Genomic DNA, 20,990 nt, shown 5'->3' on the forward strand with positions numbered 1-20,990 from the left:
TACAATTTAAAATCTTTTAACAAAAGTATATTTTCTAAAAAAGTATAAACAGTCATGCTTTTAAAATGCAATTACTTGCTCTATAAAAAAAAGATTTATCCAGATTCCTTTAAGGAGATTATTAACAAATTGAGAGAGAAGCTGGAAGTTAGGAAAATTTAAAACTAAGCTCAAGGATTTCTAGATTAAAGACTAAACAAAGGAAAAGTAGTTCTGACAGTATAACAAATGAGGAAATGACTTTAAAAATAATGTGCCTTATAAGAACCTTATGAAAAGTACAATATATAGCAAAATGAGAAAAATATTAGGGAGCAGGAGTTTAAGAAACAAACAGCAAAATTCCTCTATCCATCAACCCTATAATCTATTCATTGCAGAATGACAGAATACTCAGAAGAGTCAGAGGACAACTAGTCAGTGGCTATTTTCTGGTCAGTAGCTTCTTAAACCCTGATGTTTCTGAGTCCTAGAAGGCTCTTTTACTGACCGCACAACTCTCATACTTCCTTAACATTCCACAATTTTCTCTTGAAAGCACACAGATTATTATGAAATCCAGCATATTTAAAGTACTGATCGATCTCAGAACTTACATATCTGATTGCTGACATTTAAAAAAGACTTCCCCCTCTATTAAATAATTATATTAATGATATATAATCATTATATATTAATGATATAAAATATATTTAAAAAACTATATTGCTCATAAAGTTGCAAAGTTACAATATGACCCAACGATTCCATTTCTAGGTATATACCCAAGAGAATACATATGTTCACAGAAAAGCCTATACATAAATGTGTCACAGCAGCACTATTCACAACAGCCAAAAAAGTGGAAACAATCCAATGTCCATTAATAGATCAATTTTTTTAACGTGGTATATCCATACAATGGAATATTATTCAGCCATAAAAAGGAATTAAGTACTGATACATGCTACAATGTGGGTAAATCTTGAAAATCTTATGCTAAGTGAAAAAAGCCAGACACAAAAGACAGCATATTACATGATTCCATTTATATGAAATGTCCAGAATAGGCAACCTGTAGAGTCAGAATCTACTTTCTGTTGCCAGGGATTGAGGGAGGGGAGCTGGGAAGTGACTGCTAATAGGTAGGGGTTTTCTTTTGGGGTGATGAATACATTCTGGAACTAGTCAGTGGTGATGGCTGCACAACCTTGTGAATGTTGTGCTACTGAAATTTTCACTTTAAAAGGTAAAAGTTATAGCAGGTGAAAAAAATTCAGTCAGGGTTATGTCTGCTGTCAACAGGTGGATCAGACTGAATTTTGACTTTCAGAAAATTATGACTATATAATAATAAGACTAGTTTCCTGACACAGCTTGAAATCTAGATGAGGAAAATTCGAAAGAGGGCTTCTTGAAAGGTTGAAATTAGCGCGCACACACACTCTCCCAAGGTGACTGGTACTTTGTTAAAAGGACAACTCACTTTCAGATATAGAGGTTCCACCAAATACATTAAAATTACCATGACTGTTGGAAAACATCAAATTCTACCTAATCAATTCACTTCCTAAATAAAATTTTTATCTTTATATTGTTTGTGTAATCCTCATACCTTAAGACAACTACTTTTTTCTTTTCTTTTGGCTGTGCCTCGTGGCTTGCAGGATCTTAGTTCCCCGACCAGGGATGGAACCTGTGCCCCCAGCAGTGGAAGCGCGGAGTCTTAAACACTAGACCGCCAGGGAATTCCCAAGACAACTACTTTTAAGACTGTATTACTCACAAAAACACTTCAAATTCCTGGCCACAATCAAAATTATATCTAAAGGGTAGAATTTTTCATTTCTTTTTAAGGTTTCAAGTTAATCAAGCTTAAATAAACATTGTGCAGTTTTAAAAGAATTACTTTACAAGTCAGTATTCAGAAGTCAGAGCTTACATGGCATACACCATGCTGTCTTTTTTCCAATAAACTGTTGTTTAGTATGCAGAGGAGTTTTTTTGCACTGTAGTGAGTCACAGAGTGAATAAAGAAGTTGTATACACACACACATCCCCATACCCTTGAGCAAGAAAAGCATTACCAGAACGCTTTAACAGTACCAGAAGACAGATGGGTTTTGAATTCACCTATCTTGTCAAGAAAACTTAACCAGTGGTGTAACGGAAAGAGGACTGGAATGGGGAATCTTGGGGCTAGTCCTAATTCTGCCCTTAACTAGTGGAGTAACCTTAGCAGAGTGATTTGACCCTCTGTCTTGTCTTCAGCAAAATGAAAGAATTGGATTGCAAGGTTTCTAAGTCTTACAACTCTCAACAGTCTTTGATTCTATTGTTAAATGGCTTAGGGCTGTGGGAGGGCCAGCAGTTACACGCTAGGCAGTTCTCATATTTTTACGTACTTAGGCAACCATGCCATATAGAGTAATAAGAGAACTCAGTATTAGTCACAGGGAAGAAGGAAAAAGAAAAGTGCGCATAGCTCCTGCTGGTACTGGTTTACTCCTGTTGGACCTAATAAAGAGAAAGCACCTTTGCCAATTTTCCAGGGGATAGGAGTAGTTCTTATGTCTCACCACACCCACCATAGTTGGTTTTTCCTAAAAGAAATCCAGTGGGACTCTACAAAAATGTTGTAAAGCACCAAGTACTTTTAGTCACTGCATGACTAATACAACAGATCAATTCTAAATTAAAGAAATAAAACAGCTTTCTCTTTCTAATACAAAAGAAATAAACAGCTTTCATTCCAAACAAAGAGTCCTAGATGACCACAGTGAGTTGCACAGATAACTTAGCAATAAACACAGTGTCAACCCAAAGAAAATGAATTATCTACAGAACTAGAAGGTTCAAAGCACTGAGGTTCAACATAACATTATTATTCGACATAGCCGTTTTTGTTTTTTTTTTCTTTTGGGCCCCTCCGCGCGGCTTGTGGGATCGCAGTTCCCTGACCAGGGATCGAACACAGGTCATGGCAGTGACAGCACCAAATCCTAACCACTAAGCCACCAGGGAACTCCCTCCACATGGCCCTTTAATGAAATTCAGTTTACAACTCCAACTTCCAGAGTAAAAAGCAGTATTAAAAACTCAATGAGGGCTTTCCTGGTGGCGCAGTGGTTGAGAGTCCACCTGCCGATGCAGGGGACACGGGTTCGTGCCCCGGTCCGGGAAGATCCCACATGCCGTGGAGCGGCTGGGCCCGTGAGCCATGACCACTGAGCCACAGTGAGAGCCCGCGTATCGCAAAAAAAAAAACCCAAAAAAAACAACAACTCACTGAGACTCATCACCTCTTTCACAGCAAGAGATAATCAGACCTGCCTGGGATAGGATGGTGTCAATAAAACAGTAGTCACCATCATACGGACTGGATTGTGGAAACCAAAGATCAAGTGAGACCAACTCAGAAGTTGTATCAGGTGGCTCCCAAGAAGGCTTTCTGGAAGAACTCCTCCAAAATAGTTCTAGCTAGAGAACCTGTGTTCCCTGATTTGCATGCAACTCTCTCTCTTAAAACGGCTCTTTGTCAAATATGGCCACAGACCACATAAGCAATCATCTGTCTGGTTATGCCTAGCAACATTCCTTTCAAGAGGGGTACAGAGCTGTGGTTCTTAATCTGGTACCCATTCATGGACCTCTAGGTGGCACATGGATGGACTTCACGGGGTCAGTGAAGTCCCCAAGGGCCTATGCAAACTTTTGTCTCTCTGCACATTTTTGGGGCAAGAGAGCCCTTGGGCAGTAAACCAAGAGGCTGTGAACCAAGGAAAGTTAAGAACCACTGGTGGTTTAGAAACAGATGTAAAACAGAACAAATCTACTGACGGTGCCCATGTAAATAAGACAGGAAGTAATGCCCATTATTTGAGATGCAAAATAACAAAGGGTGCTGTCTTTTCAAAACAAAAAGAAAATATGATATGACGGTCGGAAGTTCTTGAGGGTCAGCTGGTCCACTCCCTTCATCCTCTAGTCTGGATGAGGAAAATGAGCTGAGAGGCTCTTATCCAAAACCACAGATCACCGAGTGGCAAAGCTGAGCACCAAACCAGGCCAGGTTTCTGCCAGGATGGTATGTTTATACTTTGTTCAGAATGGGTTTGACCAAAATTTTCCTTATGAATACCCCACTCCATTAAGCAGGTAGCCTTCAAAAAATTTTAAGTCAAGCTTCAGCCTAGGAATTTGACACATTAAAATATCCCCCAAATCATAAATCAAATCACAAATCTTTCACATAAGCCAGCACATAGCAGATTTGTAAGGGGGAACCTTAGTGGCTCAATATCCCCTATCCTGCTGCACTATAAGTGCAACTTGAAAAAGCAGCACAGGTCACAAGCTTCTACTTGTGAAGTGCCTCAACTGTAATGAAAAAAGACAGCCACTGACAGACCTTTAAAAAAGATACTGAGTCAGGGTCAAGCTGACTTTAGAGTGGATTTGTAGGACTTGAATTTGCAAGTTCCAGCAGGGAACTTTACTCAATACTCTGTAATGACCTATATGGGAAAAGAATCTAAAAAAGAATGGGTATATGTATAACTGATTCACTTTGCTGTAGAGCAGACACTAACGCAACACTGTCAATCAACTATACTCCAATAAAAATTAAAAAAAAATTTGCAAGTTCCCTTCTGAGGAGTCTTAAGTGTTGCCTAAACACTAACTGATTTTTTTTCAACCCAGGTAATGGAGACTTTCATGAATTAAACTGATAACCACTTTTCTAGTTCTATGTTCACAAACAGTACATGAGTAGAAGCAAAGATAATAGGCAGTTATTCTAAGACCAAATTAAAAAATAATTATGGTCATAAAGTTACAGGACCATTTGTTCCAATGCCTAACTTTGCCTCAGAATATGAAATTTAAAGTAATCAAAATAATCTCACCTGAGAAGTGAAACCAAAGCGACATTTGAACCTAAGTTCAATGACAACATGTCCTTCAATTACAAAGGAAGTGCTTTATTTATTAAAAGAGATCTAACGGCATAGGATTCTATGGCATACGCACTGCCTCCAAAGACATACAATATGGTAAAGTTTCTGATCGCTTGTGAATTATATTTAGCCATTCCTGCAAGCTCTAACTCTAGACTCCCAACCCCTAAGGTGTAACTGGAATGGGCCGTTGGAAGCACCTGTGGCCTTCAAAGGCTTTAACCAATTCTCAAGGCTTCCTTGGCCGCAGTCTAGAAGAGGGTTTGACCATTCTATTTTGGGTCAAGGAGACTCTCTTACACCCCAAGTGACCTCAAGTGGGCAAGATCAGTTTGGAAGAATGCACTGCGAGTGATTTTTCACCAGGCCAGCGGCCTCCGCTGCGAGACTTCCAAAAGGATGTAGATCTGGTCTCGATCGAGACGACGAAAGAATGCGGCTGGGCTGTGTGGGGCTCACGACAGCCAGTCGGCTCGGGATCCCGCTGCCCGCGGCCGGGCTGTGGCGTCAGGAGCGTGAAGAAGCAGGGATCCCCGGGGCACGCAGAGGGAGGAGAGAGGAGAGAGGGAGGGAGCCAGAGCGAGGTTCGGAGACTGCAGGTGTCGCCGGGGGAGGGGACGAGATCGTCCGGGGCTGGCACTACCAAGTGACTAACAGTGCGGTTCCGGACTCGGGCAAACTGGTCACATTCTCAGGCTGTGTGACCTTGAGCGTGTGGCTCGCCCGCTCTGCGCCTCAATTTCCTCATCTCTAAAATGGGGGTTGTTCAAGCGGAAAACGCACCTTGGATCGCTTGGCAAGGCGCCTGGCACATAGTAAGCGCTCCGTACAAATGAGCTACTACTGGCTCTCGGGCTCCTCTTACCGCCCGGAGGAGCGAGGAAAGCCCCGAGCAGGGGAGTCCCCAGGAGGCGGATCCCGGGCTGGGAAGGGGGGACCTGGCCGGGCACTCACCGAGCACGTCTGCCGAGCGGTGCCGGGCTACGAAGCACGCATCGTCCCCGTAGCACGCGCCCTTCTTAAGGAGGCCCTTACGGAAGTCCTTGCCGAATCCGCAGCCGGCCGTCACGAGCCCGTAGTCGCCGCCGCCGCCGCCGCCGCCGGCCCTGGGGTCGGTCTGCGAGAGGCCGCCGAGCACGGCGCGGGCCACCAGTCGCCCGTACGAGAGGACCGAGAACATCGCCACCGCCGCCCCCCCGAGGAGGCGGGGGGCCCGGGGAGCAGAAGGACGCGGAGGCCCGGAGCCGGCTCTCTCCTCAGCCGCAGCCGCGCCGCCGCCGGGACGCTCCTCAAGGCGGCGCGCAGTCGCCGCCGCCCCTGCCCGACGCGCGGGGCCTCGCACACGCTCCGCCGCGCGCACTGGAGCCAGAGCGAGGTCAGAACCGGCGGCTCCTCCGCCTCAGCCCGACTGGGGTCCCGGGTGCAGCCACCCCTGCCGCCGCCATCTTCCACTCCGCTAGCGTGTTCCGGGCCTCGCCGGCAGCACCGCCCCCTTTGTGGCCACGCCTCTATCCCCTCCCACAGCCCGCTGTTTAGGCCCAAGGCCCGCCTCCTCGGCTCGGTGCCCTACGCAGCCACAGAGGTCGAGCGTGCGCAGAGGATGTGGACACAATGTCTCTTGGGAGTTGTAGTCGCTTTTTTACTTCACTGCCTAGCTTCAAGGACCTAGGAGGATTCCCCAGACGCGGGACCTAAGTTAAAATACCGAGGATTACAAGTGGGCTGTTTTCTCCCCTGCTTTAACCATATCTTTTAAAAGCTATTGTTTTAAATAACGCCACTATTCCTTTAAAGAAAAACCTGGAAGAAAGTATCGGGTCACATATCATTATTCTGTACTATATATATTAAGAAACTGAAGTACACTGAAGTAAACTGAAGTAATCTAGTGACACCTCCAGAACTTATATATTGGAAGGGTTTAGGGGAGGCAATCTGTTTGGGAAGAAGAGCCGTTTTGCATAATGTTTAGGAAAATTCGAGAAAATACTATATGTTCCTATTAGACGGTGGGGTGAGGGTGGAGGGTTAGTGATGGAGATTCAGGCACGGCCACTGCAGCCATGTCATACAGAAGTGTTTCAGACTTTCAGACGGTTCTGCCAAGTGGGGAATAAAAAGTTCTAGGCCCCAAATTTCTTTGCCTCAAATCTTAATTTTCTTGAAGGTCCACCTAGCTAAGCAGGTCTTCTCCCCACGTCTGACTTGGGTGCTCAGAGAGGTCATGCAGTGCCAAAGACTTGCAAAGATGAGGGCCCTGCCTCTCTGCTCCCACAGCTGCCGCCTCTTCTCATCAGAAGGACAACTCTTAGCAAGAAAGGCAGCTCCCCTACTTTTTTTTTTTAAGCTCTCAGCCCACCCTTAACAAAGACATCACAGTAGCCTTCTCCAGATTTTGACTAAGCAACCTTCTTCTGAAAATATTTAGGTTGAAAAATAACTAAATTTAATGGGGAGTTTGTAATGTAATGTGAAGATTAGCTCACCAAATGTGTGTAATATGTTTGTATGTGTGTATGAATGTACATTCAAATTACATACCATGCTGGTGGGACTGTACATAACCTAGCCCCTGCATACCTCCCCACCGCATTTGGTCCTGTGCCCCCTTCACTAACTGGGCTCTAGCCATGCTCACAGCTGCCTCAGGGCCTTTGCTTTTGCTCTTCCTTCCACCCACTAGAATGTAATTCCATTACCTGAGGGTCCTGTGCTCTTTCTTACTGTATCCCCAGAACATATGGGCACACAGTAAATACTTTAGTAAACAAATGAAAGAATGAATGAATATTTCACTAGATCCTAAGCACCCCAAAGGCAAGGATCATTTGCCATTGTATTATTACAACTAACGGGCAGTTTGTAAATGTTGAATAAAAGAAGGGATAATTGAATAGGAAGCATAAATAATATAAAAATAGTATTTGTTAAATAAAGGAATGACTGAATGAATGGATTCAGGAATAAAAGAAAACTGAGATTTGAGGCAAGTGATCTAATTTGGAATACTTTTTGGTTTTATTGAAACATAAATGTATATCACCGAGAAGCACTGGTCCTTTTCTAGTTCACTTTTGACAGAACTGTAGTTCCTCTGGGGATTCCCATCTCATTCTATAAATGAATCTCTTTTATACCTTTTTAAATACATCTAAAGACCTGTAAACCATCCACTCAAAGCACATTCTGTTATCCCAGTTACTGTCATCATTAAACACTTTTGTGATTCACAGTGTGCTAAGTACTCTATATGTTTCTCTCCTTAAGGGTTTTCATCAAAATTGGACTGAACAAACCACTTCACATAATGAGTGGCATTTTGTCAAAGGTGTAGACAAAAAAAAGTTCATTTACTGGTTAACAGATACAGCGATCCTAGGAATGCAGTTACACCTTGCTATTTTTTATGGCCCACAAGAATTGGAGAGTGCCCAGAATGAGGGGGTGGAGCTTTGCGGATCCTCTGCTTGGCATTTATGTCTGTGCCAGCTGTGCTAAAGGTTGTTCTTTTAAGCACACACCACTACCAAATCCCAGCCAGGATGTCAGGTAATTCTACCCCAAGGACAAACTTTTTAAAATAGCACGTCAACCCCTGTTCCTTGTCTCAATTAGACTGCTCCTACCTTTCATTTTCAGGCCATATATTACCTGATTTCCATGTCACTCACAAGAACCGGTTGGATGAGATGAGCAGCAACATAAGATGTGACTCTGACGCTGGTAACCTCTGCTCTGTTGGGGTGACTGTTTTCACAGTTAAATGATACGAGTGCCTTGAGTTTCCTGCAAATGAGTTTTCTGCAAATGAGTTGCTCTTCGGAGCACAATGTGAACAGAATCCTTTCTCAAAGATTCTTTGCACCTTTTCGGAAAGGAGAGGAGACAGGGCCTCAGGTTCCCTTGAATCATTTATTCCAGAGCCAGTTCTAAAAAGTTTCACTATTGTGGGGAAGCCAGGAGAGGGTACTTTGAAAAGGAAAAGAAAACCAACTTCCCCTGCCCTACCCCAGGAGCACAATTCACTTGTGACATGTTGCTAGACTTAAAAAGCCCTAAGAGTTTTCTTCCTTAACAGAGTTACATTCCTAGCACTTCAAGGATTCCTGGGAGGTCACTTGTCACTCTCAGAAGCGAGCAAGTGGTGAAAATGCTATCTGTGTTCCCACAGCACCTCTATGGCATTAGGAAAGAGCTTTGCACTGGACTCACCCCCAGCACCTAAAAAAAGAAAAAAAAAAAGGCATGAATTCCCTAATGAGATTTTCTGCCACACTGGTACACTGATCTTGTCTGATTTCTTTCTGCTAACCTATTCAGAATGAGAATTAATTAGTTTCTCATCCTTGGTACTATTGGCATTTGGGGCCAGATAATTCTTTATTGTAGGGGGCTGTCCTACACATTGAAGGGGGTTTAGCAGCATCCCTGACTTGTACCTACTAGATGCCAATAGAACACCTCACCCCCTAGTTGGGACAACCAAAAATGTCTCCAGTGTCTCCAGATATTGCCAAATGCCCCTGGGGGGGTGGCGGGCAAAATCACCCCCAATTTAGAACCACTGGGTTATACCGATGCCTTGCAAGTGAACAAATATTTGGGGAGCACTTGTTAAGTCTGAGGCTCTGGGCTAAGGATAAAAAACGTTGGTGCCTTCATGGCAGTCACAGTATTGACACAGAGGGTTAAAATTAAATAAATTTAGAGAAAATAAACACCACTGGTTGAAATAAAGGAGTGTGAGGAGGAGAAAGAGGACCCATTGGGGTGGGAGAACACTCAGGGCACCTCACAGAGGGTGACATTTGTGAGAGGCCTACATGGACAGAGGTCTGAGGAGGGAGTATAACCATTCCAAGTGAAAGAAATGGAAACTCAGCGAATGCAGAATGATTGGAGAACAACAAGTAGTCTAGTGCAGCTCAACCTTAGGGTTTGAATGAGGAATAATGAGAAATGGAGCTAGGAAAATAGTTCAGGAACTATTCAGCCATAAAAAGGAATGAAGTGCTGATACATGCCTCAACATAGAGGAATCTTGAAAACATTATACTTTTTAAAAAAATATTTATTTACTTATTTATTTGGCTGCGTCGGGTCTTAGTTGCAGCACATGGGATCTTTTAGTTGCAGCATGTGAACTCTTAGTTGCGGCATGCAGGATCTAGTTCCCTGACCAGGGATTGAACCCCTGCCCCCTGCATCGGGAGCATGGAGTCTTAGCCACCAGACCACCAGGGAGGTCCCGACAACATTATACTAAGTTAAAGAAACCAGTCCCCAAAGACCACACATTGTATGATGCTATTTATATGAAATGTCCAGAATAGGCAAACCCATAGAGACAGAAAGCAGATTAGTAATTGCCAGAGGCTGGGAGGAGGGAGAATGGGAAATGATTGCTAATGGGTTTGGGGTTCCTCTTTGGGGTAATGAAAATGTTCTGGAATTAGATAGTAGTAATGGTTGCATAATCTTATATATATACTAAAAAACAATGAACTGTACACTTTAAAAGAGTGAATGTTATGATATGTGAATAGCTCAATTAAAAAAAATAGGACCTACTGCAGAGGGCCTTATATGTTAAGCTGAAGGTACTTAATGCTGGAGACACCAAGGAGTCACCAAATGCTTTTAATATGCCAGTAATAATAATAAAATAATAAATAATATTATAATAAAATAATAAAACAAGAAGAGTAATGAAAGTGAGAGCAATAGATACCATGGATTGAGCACTTCCTATGTGCATTACCTGCATGGTCTGCACTGACCACCTATTTAAACATGAAAACACCCAACAGTCCCGTCTGCATTTCACACAGGACTTATTTTGTTTATTGTTTGTTTCCTTCCTGACTAAAATGTACGTTCCATAGGAGCAGGGGATTTTGTGTATTTATCTCAAGGGTCCAGAACACTGCCTAGCATACAATAGGTACTGAATAAACACGTAAGAAGTGAATGCTGTTGATTAAGAGAACCTTAGAGGTCACATAGAACAAGCAACTTGTTTTACAGCTGAGGAAAGGGGGCAAATAACATGTTCCTCCCATAGGAATTTAATGGGTGGAGCTGGGCCAACTGGAGAGGTATCCAGGGGACTCTTGGTGCCTGCCCTGCAAAGCCCCTTTGAAGGCACTAGCCACAAGCTGTTCTTTCTATTGAACTTACCTTGCTTTGCATTGTGTGTGATGGTCATGCTTCTCCCACCTAGTATCCATTCCCCCCATTCTCTGAAAATAGTATTTTGATTCCTTGGAAGAATAATCCATGTTGGTTCATGTGGTTTGGGTGGAACTAGATGGCAGGGAGACACATGACCCAGGTCTGACCAATCAGTGCACTGCATTCTCTTGGTCACGATTGGTCCAGTAGGAAGGCACATGACTCAAGCTAGGTGAGTGAAACTCCATTATGGGATTTTGCTGAAAGCATTAAGGAGAAATTCTCACAGGGTTTCTAAGCTGGTAGAGTGAAAGCTTGGAGCTGCTGATGGCCATTTTTGCCACTGCTTGGGAAGAGCTAGCCTGAGAATGAAGGGAATTCAGAGAGAAGCAGAGCCTAGAGATGGTAGGAAACAGAGGATTCGTGATAACGATTAAACCCCTGAATCCAGCTTTGCCTGAAGAAAGATCAGTCCCTCTACTCATATTAATTCCCTGATTTGCTTAAGCCACTTTGAGTTTGGCTTGCAAGGAAGTGAATCCTGACAAACACATCATATGATCCTCATAGCATGACTACAATTACTGAATCAAGAATAAGTCACCAGGGGCTTCCCTGGTGGCACAGTGGTTAAGAACCCGCCTGCCAGTGCAGGGGACACACGTTCGAGCCCTGGTCCAGGAAGATCCCAGGTGCCGTGGAGCAACTAAGCCTGTGTGCCACAACTACTGAGCCTGCACTCTAGAGCCCATGAGCCGTAGCTACTGAGCCCACGTGCTACAACTGCTGAAGCCCACATACCTAGAGCCCATGCTCTTCAACAAGAGAAGCCACCACAATGAGAAGACTGCACACCACAATGAAGAGCAGCCGCCGCTCACTGCAACTAGAGAAAGCCCATGCACAGCAACAAAGACCCAATGCAACCAAAAATAAATAATAAATTAATTAATTAAAAAAAAAGAAGTCACCAAACCAAAGGCAACTTTTAGAGGGAAACTTATCCTCCACCAGTTTACATAGAGGAGAGGGAACTGCCACTTCTCAGTAGAAAAACCGCTGAAGCAAAACTTCTGATCTCTTTCTTTACTCCCTCCATGAGATGAGGATAAGTTCTGATTGGTGAACTCAGAAAAAGATGCTGATGTTACTGAACTGAACTCGGGTCCACTTGCCTGATGCTCAGCAAAGCCAATCTACTGAAGCCAGGTTGTGGTAAAGAAAAGTACAGCATTTATTTGCAGGGCACCAAGCAAGGAGAACAGGCAGCTAGTGCTCAAAAGACCCGAACTCCCCAATGGCTTTCAGGCAAGGGTTTTCTGTTTTTTGTTTTTTCTCCCTATTTCTGGCTTATTTTTTTCACCTCTTAACATTGTGTCCTTTGATGAACCAAAGATTTTTTTTTTTTTTTTTTTTTTTTGGCTGCGTTGGGTCTTTGTTGCTGCATGCAGGCTTTCTCTATTTGTGGCGAGCGGGGGCTACTCTTCATTGCAGTGCACAGGCTTCTCATTGCAGTGGCTTCTCTTGTCGGGGAGCATGGGCTGTAGGCATGCGGGCTTAAGTAATAGCACGCAGGCTCAGTAGTTGCGGCTTGCAGGCTCTAGAGTGCAGGCTCAGTAGTTGTGGTGCACAGGCTTAGTTGCCCTGCAGCATGTGGGATCTTCCTGGACCAGGGCTGGAACCCATGTCCCCTGCATCGGCAGGCAGATTCTTAACCACTGCACCACCAGGGAAGCCCCCAGGCAAGGGTTTTTAAAGGCAACATTGGGAGTGAGGGTTGCAGGGTGCATGATCAGCTCGTGAACATTTTTCTGATTGGTTGGTTATGAGGTAACAGGGTGATGTTTTGGGAATCTTCATCAGCCTTCTGGTTCCAACCAGTCTGGGGTCTTCGTGTTTGTGGTCAGCATGTTGTCACCATCCTCCACCTGGGGGGGAGGGTCTTAATTTCTTCAGAACAGTTCAAAGATATGTGTCAGATTGTTGTCTATATCCCTTTGGGAGGAACTAGAAATCCTGTGACTCTACTGTTCTAGTCATTAACTGCTTTAGTCTGCTCTTTGAACCTCGGGGAAGGCCAAACAGGAAGTGGGGTACACGGAGGGGCTTGTACCTGGGAAGGCCCTGCAGGGTCCTGCTCAGTTTCAGTCCCACCTTTTCTTTGATACTGCTCAATCCTGAGTGGAACAGAGGTGGGGCAAGAAAGGGAATAAAGTGTTGGATAGAGAGGTTAATCATAAAGGTGGCAGGGGAACTCAGTTTTAGGGGGACTGGGTTTCAATGAGCATGTTGCCCAGTCCTTTCTCTTTATTCTTTCTTGCTGTGGTCTGTCCTTTGGATACTCGTTTCCTCCTCTGCCATGGGGAGCCTGTCCCTCTGGAGGAGGCCTGCAGTCTGTGACCAGGTAACTCAGTGTAATCCAGATGTGGATTGTGTGCACAACAAAGCCATGTTCTCCAATCAGAGAACATCAATAAAACTGATACTTGGAGCCCCAGCTGCCTGATTCATGCATCTACATCTCAGTGGGTTTAGAATTTGGAAGGGTCAAGAAGGGGTAATTAATTATCACTCCATGAACCCCAAACATGTTAATTTTCTCTTCAGAAAACCTCAGAGATGGGCACGAAGGCTGACATTTGGGGGCTAAAATAACACATGGGATCAGGTTTCTGGTGTAGTCAGGGCTCTAGGCTGAAAGGTAATTGTGGGTTAAGTGGATTCTTGACCTGAGCAGTTTGTGACAGCTACAGTTGTTCGGTAAGATTTTAACTGGCAGGGGCCTGAGTACAAGGGCCTCTGGGGCAGGCCTTGACCTAACCCGTGAGAGTACAGCTTTGACCTCAGCAGGCAGCTGGGACAGGGATTACGTTATGGGGAAAAAAGCCTTTCTGTCCCAGGGAAGGCTTACCTTAAAGAGGGCAAAGCTTTAGCTTACAAACATTTAGGCTCTGATGGGTAGAAGATTTTTGCTTCTTGTATTACGTATTTCAGCAAAGCTTCAGGCTGGATTTTAAACAGCAAAGACAACTAAATTCTCGAGTCAACAGAGATCTTGTCTGTGAGATTGTAGCCTTTTTACAGCATGAACACAGGGAGTAGGTGGATGCTGTAAATCTGTTCTTCTGTAGGTTGTTCTGAGCTTCTTTCAGGGTCATGAGCAGAAGCTGTGAAGGGGCTGATCTCTTGACTCCATTTGGCTTGTCACATGCTGGTAGGGTTCACCCCACTACTGGGATTGAGGTTTGCTCTGATTTGTTAATTGCATAAACCTCGATCATGACTTTGGATCTGGGGAGCCAAGACCCTGAGTTTACCTGCAGAATGGGGGCATATTTTTTTAGTGAAAACAAATGAATAGAACAGGACCCTTATATAGGAGATATGTTTCTTCTGGGGTTGAGGTAGAGAAAGCTAATGAAAATCCAAAAGCTAAGAAGGTAGTTAATGAAGCTTATGCCTAAAAGTCTTTGTCTCTGGGAAACAGGTTTGCTCAGGCAATCAAGGAAGAACTAGGTTGTTTTTAAAAATATGATTCTGTCATGCATATTTGAAAGTTGCTGAGAGTGGATCTAAAAAGTCTTCATCACAAGAAAAAACATTTTTTTTTTGTAACCATGTATGGTGATGGATGTTAACTAGAATTACTGTAGGGATCATTTTGCAATATATACAAATATCAAATTATTTGGAAACTAGTATAATGTTATATGTCAAATATACTTCAAATATAGCAGTTTTTTAAAAAAGCTTCTGTCATGCTACCAGAACAGAACCAGTGGAAGAGTGAAAGGCAAATAAAAGAAGACTGACTGACTAAACGGGAGGAAGGCAGGGATTTTAAAAAAATTTACAATATTTTTAATCATGTTAAAGAGAAACAGACACATAGATCTGGAAGTGAGACTGGCAGAGGTAACAGCAGATTTCTGTCTTCTCCCATCTGTTGCCCCCTGTGGGGCATGAATCCTTGGTTCCAGGAGGAGAATGGGGGGATGTTTGCACTCCTTAAACTGCTCTTTTTTGCTTGGAATTTTCTTTCAATGCGGGTATAATTGACTTCACCCAGGTTTTCTGTGCCCTGTGGGATGCTTTCCCTCTGTGGTCTCAAAAGTCTTTGCTTCCAGCTTGCTCCCATCTTCACAATGATTACTCTCCTCAGAAGGGCAGAGATTTTTTAAAGCTAAAACTGTGATCTTAGTAGACAGACCAGTCAGATATGAAAGGGAAATGAGTTTTTTTTTTTAAATTATACTTAAAAAAATTTTTTTTTCTTTCCCTTTGGCCACACCCCGAGGCTTCTGGATCTTAGTTCCCCGACCAGGTATCAAACCCGGCCCCAGAAGTGGAAGAGTGGAGTCCTAACCACTGGACTGCCAGGGAATTCCCAGGAAATGAGTTTTTGAAGGCTCAGCTAGGTAGATAATAAGAGGGCGAATAGACTCATGCCTATGTGGAAACTTGAGAGGAAATGGAGGTAAAATTACAGATTTGTGGGAAGATATTATTTTTAAAATGGTGGGAGGACATTGGTAATCCCTCTGGGGGAAAAATAAATTAAATTGGATCCCTAACTCACAACATATACAAGAGTAAATTCCAGAGGTCAAAAGCAAAAGCAGGGGCTTCCCTGGTGGCTCAGTGGTTAAGAATCTGCCTGCCAATGCAGGGGACATGGGTTCAAGCCCTGGTCCGGGAAGATCCCACATGCCGCGGGGCAACTAAGCCCGTGCGCCACAACTACTGAGCCTGCGCTCTAGAGCCTGTGAGACACAACTACTGAAGCCCGCGTGCCTAGAGCCCGTGCTCCGCAACAAGAGAAGCCACCACAATGAGAGGCCCGCGCACCACCACAGCGAAGAGTAGCCCGCGCTCGCTGCAAGTAGAGAAAGCCCGCATGCAGCAAGAGGACCCAACGCAGCCAAAAAAAAAAGGAGAAAGGACTTGAATAGACATTTCTCCAAAGAAGGTAAACAAATGGCCAATAAGCATAGGAAAAGATGCTTAACATCGCTAATTGTCAGGGAAATGCAAGTCTAAATCACAAAGAGATACCCCCTCACACACATAAAGATGGTTACTATTTAAAAAACACAAAACCCAGATAATAACGAGATGTTATCAAGGTTGTAGGAAAAATGGAGCTCTTGTGCACTGTTGGTGGAGCTCTTGTGTGTAAAATGGTGCAGACTCTGTTCCTCAAAAATGAAACAGAATTACCATACGATACAGCAATTCCACTTTTGGGTATACACCTGAAAGAATTGAAAGCTGGGACTTAAGCAGATTTTTTTTTTTTTTTTTGGCTGCATTGGGTCTTCGTTGCTGCACCCTGGCTTTCTCTAGTTGCAGTGAGCGGGGGCCACTCTTCGTTGCGGTGCGCGGGCTTCTCATTGCGGTGGCTTCTCTTGTTGCGGAGCACAGGCTCTAGGTGCACGGGCTTCAATAGTTGTGGCTCGTGGGCTCTAGAGCGCAGGCTCAGTAGTTGTCTGTGTCCCCTGCGTTGGCTGGCAGATTCTTAACCACTGCGCCACCAGGGAAGTCCCTCAGGCAGATATTTGTATACCCATGTTCCTAACAGCATAATTCACAATAGTCAAAAGGTGGAAGCAACCCAAGTGTCCATTGATGGGTGACCTGATAAACAAAATGTGATATATATATATATATGATGGAATATTATTCTTTCTTAAGAAGGAAGGAAATCCTGATACATGTTACAACATGGATGAATTTTGAGGGCATTATGGTAAGTGAAATAAGCCAGACATAAAAAAGACAAACACTATATGATTCTGCTTTTATGAGGTAGCTAGAGGAATCAAATTCATAGAGACAGAAAGTAGAATGGTGATTGCCAGGAGCTGGAGGGCAGAGAGAACAGGGAGTTATTGTTTAATGTGTACAGAGTTTCAGTTTTGCAGGATGAAAACAGTTCTGGAGATGGATGGCTGTGATGATTGCAGAACAATGTGAATGTACTTAATGCCACTGAACCATACATTTTAAAATGCTGTCTTATTTCTCCAAAGAAGATATACAGATTGCCAACAAACACATGAAAGGATGCTCAACATCACTAATCATTAGAGAAATGCAAATCAAAACTACAATGAGGTGTCACATCACACCAGTCAGAATGGCCATCATCAAAAAATCTACAAACAATAAATGCTGGAGAGGGTGTGGAGAAAAGGGAACCCTCTTGTACTGTTGGTGGGAATGTAAATTGATACAGCCACTGTGGAGAACAGTATGGATGTTCCTTAAAAAACTAAAAATAGAACCGCCATGTGACCCAGCAATCCCACTACTGGGCATATACCCTGAGAAAACCATAATTCAAAAAGAGTCATGTACCCCAATGTTCATTGCAGCTCTATTTACAATAGCCAGGACATGGAAGCAACCTAAGTGTCCAACGACAGATGAATGGATAAAGAAGATGTGGCACATATATACAATGGTATATTACTCAGCCATAAAAAGAAACAAAATTGAGTTATTTGTAGTGAGGTGGATGGACCTAGAGTCTGTCATACAGAGTGAAGTAAGTCAGAAAGAGAAAAATACCGTACGCTAACACATAATATGGAATCTAAAAAAAAAAAATGGTTTTGAAGAACCTAGGGGCTGGACAGGAATAAAGATGCAGACGTAGAGAATGGCTTGAGGACACGGGGAGTGGGGGAAGGGTAAGCTGGGACGAAGTGAGAGAATGGCATGGACATATATACACTGCCAAATGTAAAATAGATAGTGGGAAGAAGCCTCATAGCACAGGGAGATCAGCTCGGTGCTTTGTGACCACCTAGAGGGGAGGGATAGGGAGGGTGGGAGGGACATGCAAGAGGGAGGAGATATGGGGATTTATGTATATGTATAGCTGATTCACTTTGTTATAAAGCAGAAACTAACACACCATTGTAAAGCAATTATACTCCAATAAAGATGTTAAAAAAAAAAATGCTGGGCTTCCTTGGTGGCGCAGTGGTTGAGAGTCCGCCTGCCAATGCAGGGGACCGGGTTCTTGCCCCGGTCCGGGAAGATCCCACATGCCGCGGAGTGGCTGGGCCCGTGAGCCATGGCCGCTGAGCCTGCGCGCCCAGAGCCTGTGCTCCGCAACGGGAGAGACCACAACAGTGAGAGGCCCGCGTACAGAAAAAAAAAAAAAAAAAAAAATGCTGTCTTAAATTTTATGTCATGCATGTTTTACCATAGTTAACATTTTTTAAAAGGTTAGAGCTTCTGCATAACAAAAGTCACCATTAAAAAAATACTTAGGGCTTCCCTGGTGGCGCAGTGGTTGAGAGTCTGCCTGCCAGTGCAGGGGACACGGGTTCGAGCCCTGGTCTGGGAGGATCCCACATGCCGCGGAACAACTGGGCCTGTGAGCCACAGCTACTGAGCCTGCGCATCTGGAGCCTGTGCTCCAGCAACAAAAGAGGCCTCGATAGTGAGAGGCCCGCGCACCGCGATGAAGAGTGACCCCCCGCTTGCCACAACTGGAGAAAGCCCTCGCACAGAAGTGAAGAACCAACATAGCCAAAAATAAATAAATAAACAAATGTGGGTTTTGGAAAAAAAAAAAAAAAAAAACTTAAATAAAGACGATAAGCCACAGCCTGAGAGAAGGTATTTGTGATGCATAAAACCAAGAAAGGCTTAGTATCCAGAGTACATCAAGAACTCCTTCACATTAGTAAAGAAAAAGAAATAACTCAATAGAAAAGTAGAAAAATATAAAAAATGCCCAGCAGTATGTTAAATTAATTAAACAAGGAGGTCATTAGATTGAGGTGGTTCTAAGGCCTTAGCAGCCTGCCTAAGCCAGCCAAAAAGTAAATGCCTCAAGGTTAAGAAATCGAAACCTAAAGACAACCAATCACAAACAGCAACTAGTCTTTCCCAACTGAGGCAACCACTTAAGTGCAGCCAATCAAATAACTTCCTTGCTTTGCTTCTGCATCTTCTCAATAAAAGTCTTGCCCCTAGCTCCTGTCAGTGAAGCACTCCCAACCACATCTGGTTTGGCATTGCCCGATTCAAATTGATTTTGGCTCAAATAAACTCTTAAAATTTTTTTCTTTTTAAAAATTTAAGTATAATTTACAATATTGTGTTCGTTTTATTAAAATTTTTGATTTGCCTCAGTTTATCTTTTAACAAGAGCCATTTCAGAAGAGAAAACCCAATAGACATATGAAGAGAGTCCCAATTTCATTAGTAATCAGGGAGATGACTGGAGTGGGGAGGCTACATTACGGTGGGCAGAGAAAGCCTCTCTGAATACGTGTCATTTGAACTGAGATCTAAGTGAAAATTTGAGCAAAACAGCCAGCTGTACAGAGTTCTGGAGGGGGACTTCCCTGGCGGTCCAGCGGTGAAGGCTCTGAACTCACAATGCAGAGGGCCTGGGTTTGATCCCTGGTGGGGGAACTAGATCCCACATGCCACAACTAAGAGCCTGCATGCCGCAACTAAAGAATCCCGCATGCTGCAAGGAAGATCCTGCACGTGGCAACAAAGATGCCGTGTGCCGCAATTAAGACCTGGTGCGGCCAAATAAATAAAGAAAAAAATAAAGTTCTGGAGGAAGGGCATTCCAGGCAGAGGGAAGAGCAAATGCAAATGTCCTGGGCTGGAATAAGTTTGGCGATGTCTCAGTCAGCCCAGGCTGCCATAACAAAATACCACAGACTTGATGGCTTAAAGAACAGAAATTATTTTCTCACAGTTCTGGAAGCTGGAAGTCTGAGAACAGAGTGCCAGCATACTTGGGTTCTGATGAGAGCTCTCTTCCTGGCTTGCAGATGGCCACCTTCTCATAGTGTCTTCACATGGCTTCCTCTTCTTATAAGGCCACAGTCCTATTGGATTAGAGCCCCATCCTTATGACTTCATTTAATTTCAGTTACTTCCCCAAAGCCTTATCACTAATTTCAGTCACACTGGGGGTTAGGGCTTCAACATATGAATTTTGAGGGACACAAACATTCAGTCCATAACACCTCAGTGTGGGGCTTGCTTTAAAAAGTCAATTTGAGGGAATTCCCTGGTGGTCCAGTGGTTAGGACTGCGTACTTCCATTGCAGCGGGCACAGGTTTGATCCCTGGTCGGGGAACTAAGATCCCACAAGCCTCATGGCTAAGGAAAAAAAAAAAAGGTCAATTTGAGGAGGCCAGGACTTCAGTACTGAATGTGGAAGTGAAAACCTACAGATCAACTCCGAGAGTGGATAAGATAGAATAATTCCTCCCACAGTCCATTTTTGGAAGTATAAAGAAGTAAAGCTTATGCAGGCTGAGGGGAGGGGAATTTGGGGGGAAATTATATTGGCTTTTTTTTTTTTTTTTTTTTTTTTTTTGCTGTACGCGGGCCTCTCACTGCTGTGGCCTCTCCCGTTGCGGAGCACAGGCTCCGGACACACAGGCTCCGCGGCCATGGCTCGCGGGCCCAGCCGCTCCGCGGCATGTGGGATCTTCCGGGATCGGGGCACGAACCCGTGTCCTCTGCATCGGCAGGCGGACTCTCAACCACTGCGCCACCAGGGAAGCCCTATATTGGCTTTTAATTCCTTGCCAAAGGCACAAAAACTCTGTTCCCCTTCACGGGGTTTCCCTCCTCTGTCCTCTGAGTTTGACAACAGAATGAGATACAGTTCCTAAGTTCCTTCTTTCTTTGCTACCCTCCATGGTAACACAGGGCTCTTAGTTAATAGGTTTTACTGCTAATTACCAGGGAACAACAAAAGTATAGCAAACAACAATGTCTAAACATGACTCATTCAAATAGAGAATAATCACATGTCAAAAATTTCTTCACCTTGTTAAAGAGGAAACAGTAAGATGGTGAAGCTGGTTCAGAGAGCATTT

The 20,990-nt window shown here is 43.9% G+C and overlaps 1 protein-coding gene across 1 annotated transcript in view; it reads right to left on the minus strand.

Moving 5' to 3' along the window:
- PPTC7 (protein phosphatase targeting COQ7) overlaps positions 1 to 6,422 on the minus strand; it is a 43,072-nt gene extending 36,650 nt beyond the window's left edge. Inside the window, exon 1 of the mRNA XM_060119457.1 lies at positions 5,895 to 6,422. Within this exon, the coding sequence (XP_059975440.1) occupies positions 5,895 to 6,120 (226 nt within the window). The 5' untranslated portion in view covers positions 6,121 to 6,422. The remainder of the gene's footprint in view (positions 1 to 5,894) is intronic.
- Between the last annotated feature and the right edge of the window lie 14,568 nt (positions 6,423 to 20,990).

Source organism: Mesoplodon densirostris, chromosome 15, assembly GCF_025265405.1.
Source record: "Mesoplodon densirostris isolate mMesDen1 chromosome 15, mMesDen1 primary haplotype, whole genome shotgun sequence".
NCBI lineage: Eukaryota > Metazoa > Chordata > Mammalia > Artiodactyla > Ziphiidae > Mesoplodon > Mesoplodon densirostris.